The 9,674-nt window shown below is 55.2% G+C and overlaps 1 protein-coding gene across 1 annotated transcript; it reads right to left on the bottom strand.

Annotated features, from left to right (window-relative positions):
- Positions 1-1,277: 1,277 nt before the first annotated feature.
- On the bottom strand, positions 1,278-6,038 carry B3gnt7 (UDP-GlcNAc:betaGal beta-1,3-N-acetylglucosaminyltransferase 7). Its single transcript, XM_052750532.1, has 2 exons — positions 5,268-6,038; positions 1,278-3,548 (listed from the first exon to the last, which is right to left on the bottom strand). The coding sequence occupies exons 1-2, from the start codon at positions 5,276-5,278 to the stop codon at positions 2,366-2,368; spliced, it is 1,194 nt and encodes a 397-aa protein (XP_052606492.1). The 5' UTR covers positions 5,279-6,038; the 3' UTR covers positions 1,278-2,365.
- Positions 6,039-9,674: the final 3,636 nt, after the last annotated feature.

The raw sequence follows: 9,674 nt of genomic DNA on the forward strand, positions 1-9,674 counted from the left end.
TATCACTTCTGGACCCAAGAAAGGGGATTGGTTAACAAACTCAGCAGAGCACCTCTCCCTTATGTCCCCCTCAGCGGCTCCTCCAAATTCCAGTCTACCACAGCAAACATCCTCTGGTCCTTTAGGCAGATACAAGGCCCCATGAGGGCTAGTGCTGGGGGGTGGGGTGTGTGAGCACATCTCCCCTCCTCCCTTGGCCTCCCACCTGCCTGCCAAGCCCTGGGCCCAAGTGAGGGAGCTAGCTGGAAGCAAAGCCTCACTCTGGCCGAGGCTGAGCAAGCTCAGAAGCACTCAAGACCCACAGTGCCCGCGAGCTACTTCCACTTAAGAGTTCCCAGTCCACAGGACCCAGAGAGAAAGTAAGCCAGTGTGCAGGGGCCTCAGGACTACTGATCTCTGCTGTCCCGCTCTCAGGGTCATCTCCAGACACTTTCCTAAAACCTCTAAGGCTGGGGATTCAGGCCTGCTTGGCACCTAGCTGCACAACCACCCACCCCCCTCCCCCTTTGATTAAACCGTCCCTCTGCCTGGTCCTTAGAGGTGGCTCCACACATGACCCCTGAGCCTTCACCTGGCCCTTCTGTTTGCCTCCCATTGTCTCTCCAGTGCTGATCTGAGGGTAGGCAGTGCCTGTGAGCTTTGAAATGGGGGTGCCTTCTGCCTCCTGCAGGCCCTGGCTCCACAAAACCGCCCTGTACTGTTGTGACCTCAGCATTCTTAACTTCTGGGAACCAGGCGTGCATTTTGCAATGAGCTCTGCACATGATGTAGCCAGATGACAAAGGAGGGTGTGGGAAGACCTTTGCTAGGGAGAAACGGTAGCAGCCCTGTCCTCTCTGTCCCCAGGACTTGGGTCTGGGTATCTGGGCCTGTGGTGGCTCTCCTTGAACTGGACACAGCTGTCTTGCTCACTACTACTGTCTCAGAAGATCCTGTCCTGGATCTTCGCAGCTTGGGCGAAGGTCCTGCACATGGCAGTCTCTCCTTTCACCCAAGGAGAGAGACTTCAATGCTTCCAGGCTGACTGCACAAGACTTCAGGAAGCCCACTAGACTCTGTGTGCCCTGCCTAAGGCCACCAGAACACTAGCCTTGGGCCTGAACTTTTGCCTTGACCTTGGCTGACCTATACCTAGGCCAAGGCCTCAGCTGTCCCTGTGGTCACGTGAAACAGCTGAGTGTCACAGCTTGCAGGCTTCGTCACCACCCCTCGCCCCTTCCTCTAAGGCCTCTGGAGGTCTTACACACCTACTAGCCAAGACCAAGGAACCAGCTAGCTCAGACACCGCCAGCAGCCAGTCCAGTTTTATTGAGAACTAACGATGCCACCATCTTCCAGGTGACCCCAGTCCGGGTGGGAGGCGGCATTCTTTCACAGGGGAGATAGTCTGTGGAGGGCCCCAGTCTCAGTGGGGAGAGCTCAGCGTGGGACTGAAAGGCAAAGGGTGAATGGCAAAGGTGCTAGATGGTGACCGGGGCTTCTGAGGGAGAGTAGAGGAAGAGGGCTGACCACCTCCCAAGGCCTGGAGTTGTCTCCTTCCAATTCTTCATAAATAAAACTTCACAGTAATAGAAAAATGTCAACGTCTAGGACCAAACAGGCCAGTTTCTGGCCAGGGAGTCAGTATTGGTGAGGTGCAAGGGTGAAACCTGGCTTGGGCTGCGGTCAGGTATCACTGTGCCTTGGGGGGCCAGGAGCACTGCTCTTTTGCCCTGTGTCGGGGTGAAGGGTGGGGCTGTAGCCCACACTGAGGTTTAGAGGAGTGTTGAGGTAGTCTGAGTGGCCAGTCAGGCTTCTGGACAACAGAAGACAGAGCCAGGAGTCACGCCACTGGAGCAGACTCCGGCAAGCTTGGGGCTGTGCTGAAAACCTATGGGGCTCAGCTCTTGGGAGATCCAGGGGTATGGATGAGGGGACACCTGTGGACCTGCACAGGGCTGAGCCCCCACAAAGGCTGCCCGGCCCTCAGGGAGCCGAGGCATTTCACGGGAAGAGACTCCTCTGTGATGATGAGAGGCAGCCACAGACCCACTGGCCAAGCCTAGCCCAGGTACCTGAGCAAATGTTCCTGCAGGGGCCACCAGGGTCTCCTACCAGGACAGAGGGGCCAGGCTACAGGCCTAGGCTAGGAGGGATCCAGGTCCTCAGATGACCTCCAGTCAGGGAAGCCCCAGCTGTTCCTGGGCCTCACTTTCTGGGAATTTCTGGGAGTTCCTCTCTGGCTCTCTGTACCACACCACACCCAGGGGCACAGAAAGCCCAGACCCTTCACCTTCCACCTGGGACCAAAGACTCTGCCATGCACCGTAGCTCCAGCCCAGGACCCCACGGACTTGAGGGCAAAGGAGCTGGTGGCCCAGCAACATCAGAGCACCTGGAACTTGAGGGAGCAGGTGAGATTGCTATGCACCAGATCCCACATGGCCAGCAGCTCAGCGGGTAGCAGCTTGTGTACCACAAGCATAGCACGGTAGAAGCAGGGCTCCTTGTTCATACGGCTGCCTCGGACCCGAGAGATGCCAAAGGTCTTGAAGCCCTCGTGGCCTGTAGGTTGCACCCCCAGCACCTCCAAGCACATGCCCAGGAAAACGTCATCAATAGGGAAGAGTTCCACGGTGTCACAGGCATGGTGGAGATGCCGAGCTAGGCTACCAGACATGAGGAAACCCCCACCGCCAGCATAGGGCGGGTAGGTGGACTTGCTATACATGACGGTGGGGATGTAGTATTTGTTATCTTTTTTGCGGATGGGCCGAGCGTGCTTCAGGACATCACCTACAAATAGGTTTTCCCGGGGCTGCCGGTCAGACAGAAACTCGAGCAGGTTGGTGGGGTTGACAAAGACATCATCGTCACCTTTGAAAATGAAGGGGACATTGGGACAGTAAATGTCAAGCCACTTAAGGAAGTGGATCTCCTTGAGGGTCAGGTTGAAGAAGCTGTCGAGGAAGTCCCACTGTAGGATGTCGCCGTAGAGACGGTCCTCGTAGGCCAGCAGCTGCTGATAGTGGGTCCGCTCCTCTTGCTTGGAGGCTGTGCCCAGCAGGAAGAGGGTACGCACAGCACCCCTGCCCTGGCCTGCTGACTCCCACTCGTGGCCCCAGGTCTGACGGATTACCTCGCGGCGGTCATGCTGTGTAATGACTGACTTGACCACCACCAACAGATAGATGTCACCGTCACACTTCTCTGGATGGTTCAGCAACATGGGAAAATAACGGCAATGGCGGTAGGCTAGAAACTGCCGGAAATGTGGCTCCAGACTCTGGAACCAGGCCTGATGGGTCAGATTGATGTTGATAGAACAGTTAGTGGTAATCACATCCCAGGCCTGGGGTCCCTGAGGGGATATGGGGGTGGGAGCCACTACTTCCTTTGAACTTTTCCAGAAGCTGTTGGAGTTGACTACATTTCCAGTTTTGGGTGGTCCCGGTGTGGGTGGTAGAGGGTCCTCCAGAAATTGGCCAGGGGTCACACTGCGCTGGAATACAGTGACAGCCACCAGGAGGGCCAGAGCCAGGCACACACTCTTGTAGAGGGTTTTCTTCCTAGGGGGAGCAGTAGAGAAGAGGGTGAGCTGGCACTCCAGAGGATTAGGTGGCCACAGATGGGCCAGTGGACTCCACTTCCTGGAAGGTCAGAAGATCCTGATTCCTTTCTCAGGCTAACCTCCCAACTCAAAAAGCTCTGAGAGCCGGGCGGTGGTGGCGCACGCCTTTAATCCCAGCACTCGGGAGGCAGAGGCAGGCGGATCTCTGTGAGTTCGAGGCCAGCCTGGGCTACCAAGTGAGTTCCAGGAAAGGCGCAAAGCTACACAGAGAAACCCTGTCTCGAAAAACCAAAAAAAAAAAAAAAAAAAGCTCTGAGAATCAGCTATTAGGGTTCCAAAACCAATGACTTTGGGAAGGGAGTCATTTAACTTCTCTAAGATACTTGTCTGTCTCCCCCCCCACCCCCCCACCCCCAAAAAAACAGGACAGAACACAAGATAAAGTACCAGGCTTGTACTCAGGGGAAGGTTGTCACTTTACCAGGAAGAGAGACCTCTGCCCATCCCCTTGTTCCCAGTTTTCATTTCTAGTTCAGATCTATGTGTGTGGACAGCATATCATCAGGTGACTTTGAACCATCAATGTGAGAGGCAAAGTCAATACCTTCATTGAAGCTTTTGGGGAGACCCCTTGTGGGGAGTAGGTTCTGGCTTACTATCCCCCAACACAGCCAACACAACAGAAATGAGCCACACTTACGGAAGATGCTAGGCTTGGACGTGGAGTGGACAGATGCCATCATGACCCCTTGCCCCCATCTTAATCACACAAGGAGCAATGAGGTGTCCAGCCCTTCAGCCCTGGGAAGGAAACCCACTCTCTAGGGACCCTCCCTGCCCAGGTAACCCCGCCACACCCTTTTCAGAGGCAGAAATCCTAGCTCTTCTCAGGAGTGATCCCGCCTGTGCCCCGTCCCCCTAGAACTTCCCTCCTGAGCTCACACTGGGGGAGAGCACGTCGGCAGAGTGACCTTCCAGGGCTGGGGCAGCAGGGAGATGGTTCTCACCTCCAAGGCAGGAGGTACAAGAGCCAGGGAGCCACGAAGCAGGTAGAGATATCCCCAGGTTTTAAGGCCGCGGAGGCACAGGGTGAGTGAAGATTGAGCCCCCCACCTCCATACAGCGAGATTTTTCCAAGGGCTCCGAGACTCTGGCCACCAGGTTGGATGGAGAAAGACAGAAATCACCTGAGTTACCCTACTGGGTGGTGAGACCCAAGGCTGAACCCTCCTGGGAACCAGAGCAGAGGATCTCGGACCCAGTACTCCAGCCCCAACTCTGGAGTCGGGGTAAGGGCCCGTGCCGGGCGGCGGCGCGAGGCACCTTGCTTGTATCCATCAGTCTACTCCGTTTGTAAAAGCAAAACCGGGAAGGGAGAGAGGTTGAGGGTTCGGAGGAGAGGCCACAGGAGGGAAGAGGGACCGAAGGAGTCTCGGGGTTTGTCGGGGGGCGACTCTCGATGGGACCCCGGGGCCTCGAGACCTTGCATACCGGCTGCCCGAGCCGCGGCCGGGGAGCGAGCGTGCGCCCCGCATCTCCCACATCCCACCTGCCACTCTGGCGCCGCGCCCCGCTGCGCATCTCCCGCCACCCCCGCCGCCCCGGGAAACTGAGGTCCGCCCCACGACATCCAGCGGGCATCATCCCTTGCGGTCTGGGGTCCCGGGAGGAGGAGAAGCCCGGAGGTGCCCTGCGCCCCACAGGGACCCCGACTCACCACAGAGACATGGCGGCCCGGTCCAGGGCGGCTGAGCGGGGCGCACGGATCACAGCTCTGGGCGCCGCGGCCGTGGTCGGTGGGACCGGACCCGGGCGCTCCCCCGCTGAGACTTTCTTTCCCCGGCGGCTGGAGGAGGGGCCGCAGGGGCGGCGGCCCAGGTACCTTAACCCTTCGCGTCCCGGCTCACCGTGGGGACAGCCACTACGCTCAGGTCAGGTCAGCTCAGAGGCACGCCCCGCAAGATCGCGAGGGGAAGAGACGGAATCTCAGAGACCTTGAGGATCACCAACATCCTGAGGCGGTGACTTCCCCGCTGGGCCTTCACGGGGTCGCCTGCCTCTCCTCTCCGGGACACGTGGGGACGTCGGACGCCGCCCACCTCCACGCCCACCGGGCGCCTAGCGGCCTGGCTGCTGCTTCCTTCTGAAGTAGTCCTGGGTGTGCAGGGTGGAGGGAGGCGGATAAAGGCTGTCTTCCCTAATGCTTCCTTCTCTATGCCTTGTTTACTTTTCTCCATCCCAGGTCGCTTAGGCCTGTCGGCCATCACGTGTGGAGATGGTGCTAGGAGGAGGCTGGGTTGCCTGTCTCAGACCCCAGCCAGCCCAGATCACCCAGGAAGGCTCTGGGTCCCCGACTCTTTCTCTACTACCACCCCCCAATAGGAGGCCCATTTGCCTCTGCAAAAACTCCATTCTTTTGCTAGAGTGTTCGCACATGCCTTTAATTCCAGCAGGTGGATCTCTGTGAGTTTGAGGCCCGCCTGGGCTACACGGTGAATTCCAGGCCAGCCAGGGCTCCCTAGTGAGACGGTCTCAAAACAAACAAAAACCTCCTTTCTTGTATTGCCAACAAATCTTTCACTTAACTACCCCCCTTCACATACTTCCCCCCCTGTCTCCAGGCCTTTATTAATCTGCTGTGTGTACACCATTTTCTCTTGGGAGTGCGACACAGTCACAGTAGAGGGAGGGAGGGGGCATCTCGGCCCGTGCTCTGGGGTGCTGATGTAACCGGCTCCGCCAAGGCAGACTGGAAGGAACTAACACTATGGATAAATACGCAAGCCCAGGAGGTCGGCCTGACTCAGCAGGTGGTCCCTGCCTCCGGCATTTCTTTCAGACACTAGGAATGGAGAACTACTTTCCTGTGAGTCCCCCTTCCCAAGGGAATACAAGGAGACCAGAAAGCTCCTGTGAGTCCCAAGGTTGAAGACTCCTTTTGGCTTCCCCTTAGTGATCCTTGGGCTAGGCTATGTGCTTAAACATACAGTGGAATTTTATGGAACGTTGTAAGCTCCAGTCAGAAAGGATGAAGGGCCTTCTGGACTTAATTTCAGAGGAGAATCCTGGGACAATGCCCTCTTGAAGTTCCCAAGAAGCCCTGGCCTGAAGCCTAAGTCTCCCTGGCCTGGCTGCCTGCCCCTAGGAGTCACTGCAATCCTGCTGGTCCTAGGTCACCGGCCCTCATCATCCTGGCTTGGCACTGGCTGCCTATCAGGCTGTTGTGTTTTGTTTGTTTTGAGTCAGGGTCTTGGCGTGCAGTCCAGACTGGCCTTGAACTGCAGATCATTTTGCCTCAGCCTCCTGAACGATGGGGTTACAGACATGTGCCAACACACCTGGCACTGCCTGGGTTTGGGGTTCTCTCTTCTCACCCTCCCTATTCCCGTGGCTTTGAGGACGAGCCTGTGCTCTGGCCCAGCTCTTCACAAGGTGCCCTGATGAAGAAGAGCCCTTTGGCCTCTCACTGACCTCTCACCCCATGTAGAACTTTCTCCAGGTGCTAGGTGAAGGTGGACACAGGTGTTTCTGGTAAGGGCTTGTGAATTCAGATTTGAGTGCCAGAGGGTTGAGTGTTGGAGCACTTCCTGGCTGCTACTAGGGGGCAGGTGGCTTATCCTCTCGAGACCTCAGTTTCCTGTCAGTACAGAGTTATGTGAGATGACGCAGAGGAAGCAGACACCAGTGTCCCCTACACGCAGAGGCTTGATAGGTGGACTGCTTTGGATATTATGATCACTAGTGTTTGACCTACCCCAGGGGATCCTGGGACCACAAGGGAACATGGAAGCAGTAACCAAGGGAGCTGCATAAGGTCAGCTTGGTGTTTTCCTGTCAAATCTGGTCAATCGATACAGTTTGTCATAGAAGCTTAGGATGAATTCAGAATGGGGAAATGAATGACAGTTAAGTACATGAGTCCATGGGCGTGTGTGTGTGTGCGCCTGACCAGGCTCCGGTCAGTCTCCACAGTCACTTCATCCTGCTCTGTGAGCCTACTCAAAAGCACAGGCTCTCCACTGTTGGCTCACTTAGTCTGCCCCCACCACCTGTCCAGCCATGAGGGCAGAGCAGAAGGCTGTGGACTGTCTCCAGACAGCTGGAGTGACTGAGCAAGGCCGTCTGCAGGCGACTCTGCCGCTGCCCCCCATGCTGTGGGTGGGAACACAGCGGGAGGAGATGGACGTCACAGGAAATGTTGATGGGAGTGGAAGAGGGGCTCCCTCTCCCTGCTCCGCTCTCCCCTTCCTGTTGGGTCTGCAGAGACTTCAGATGTGGGGAGACACTGACCCACCAGAGGGCATACTGGGTAGGTATTGTTGCAGGATAATGTGGGGGCTGCCCTGGGTTAGAAAGAACTGGAGAGCAAGAAGTAAGGAGCCCTGGGCACCTTGGAGAGAGGCCACCATGGGCAGAGACTTGGAGCTGTTGGTGCCAAAGGGCTCATAAGCCAAGCCAGCTGCCATAACTTTAGCTCAGCAGTGAGCTGTTGAAGGGCGTGCTAATTAGTTTTAGTTAGTGTTACATCCCAGAAGTGACCACAGCTGGGGTTTCAGATCCAGCTGCCCGCACTCACAGCTGGGGGCCAGCGGATCCGTGCTGGAGGTCAGAGGTCATTTGCTGGTAGGAAGAGAGTTCTTGAAGGCATGTTGTCTGTCAAGAAATATGGCTGGCTCCTCTGCCTGTAGCAGACCAGCTCCGTGGAGCACTATCCTGGGTCTGCAGCTTTCTGTGATGGGTCCTCTGTGACTTCAGGGCTACCTCTTGGTCAGGGTGACCTTGAGAATAGCCCTGACATATTTTCCTGCACAGATCTTGATAGCAGTTCCTCCAGGCTCAGAGCGATGGTAGGATACTTTGTGTTTTGTTCTAGAAGTTTGCAGTGGGTAAATCTGGAGTTGACACTTGATTTCTGATGAGGTGTGAGAGTGAAACCTCTGGTCGTCATAGGCCGCTAGTGTCCACTGCTGAGAATACAGTACAGGATGGTGCTGAAGGGCCAGAGAGACCCCAGAGATTCCGTTCAAATCAGCACTGGAAGAGTACTGGCAGGCAAACTGTCTCCTCCAACTGGTGTTCCCCAGAGATCAGCTTCCCTGAGAAGGTGAGGTAGGATCTGGAGCTAGGGAAATACTTAGAGTTGAACAAAGGGGACATGTTTCCTTGGAGGCTCGCTCCCCTTTATTTTTCCAATTTAAATGTACACACATACATACATACATATATACATATATATAGTGTGTGTGTTTGCATGTGTACATGCACACTTATGTATTTATGTTTTTATGTATGTATGTAATTATGTGTGTGTGGTATGTTTATGGGTGTATGTATATGTATGTGTGTATATATGTGTGTTCGTGTGTGTATGTGTGTGTGTGTGTGTGTGTGTGCAGTCAGAGGACAACTTTCAGGAGTCAGTTCTCTCCTTCCTTCATGAGGTTGCTGGGCTTGGTACAAGTGTGGAGCCATCTTGCCACCTAGGTCTTTTCTGTAAGTAGGGGCCCAGGCAGAAGCAAGGAGTAAGATGGGAGGAGATGGGAAGCAGGAGAGAGTAAGGAGAATCTTCAGAGCATGGGATGGCTTCCATCTAAGAGTCTAGCTGAATTCTCGAAAGTTCCTTCAGTCACGCTGTTGACAGCAGGCTGTGTGTGCCCCATCACTCCATGGTGCTTATAGCAGTATTTCCCAGACTGTGCCTTGAGAGACACTGTGGTTTTGGTTTTGGTTTTGGTTTTTTCGAGACAGGGTTTCTCTGTGTAGTTTTGGTTCCTGTCCTGGATCTTGCTCTGTAGCTCAGGCTGGCCTCAAACTCACAGAGATCCTCCTGGCTCTGCCTCCCGAGTGCTGGGATTAAAGGTGTGTGCTACCACTGCCCGGTGAGAGACACTATTTTACAAGCAGCTTTTGACTCCATGTTGAGTACAAATGCTTCTGTACACGAGATACTGACTGATAAATAACATATTCCTGAAAGTGGAAAGGACGTTGTCCTGTACATTTATCCAAGTAAATTGGGACCATGTGAGAACATGGACATAGTCATATCAGGAGAACGAGGCCTGAGAACTTAAGGAACACACCAGATGGAAGAAATGGTACAACACTGTCGTCTGGACCCCAT

The sequence above is a fragment of the Peromyscus californicus genome, unplaced genomic scaffold (genome assembly GCF_007827085.1).
Source record: "Peromyscus californicus insignis strain IS unplaced genomic scaffold, ASM782708v3 Scaffold_21__1_contigs__length_65335640, whole genome shotgun sequence".
In the NCBI taxonomy this organism is placed as follows: Eukaryota; Metazoa; Chordata; class Mammalia; order Rodentia; family Cricetidae; genus Peromyscus; species Peromyscus californicus.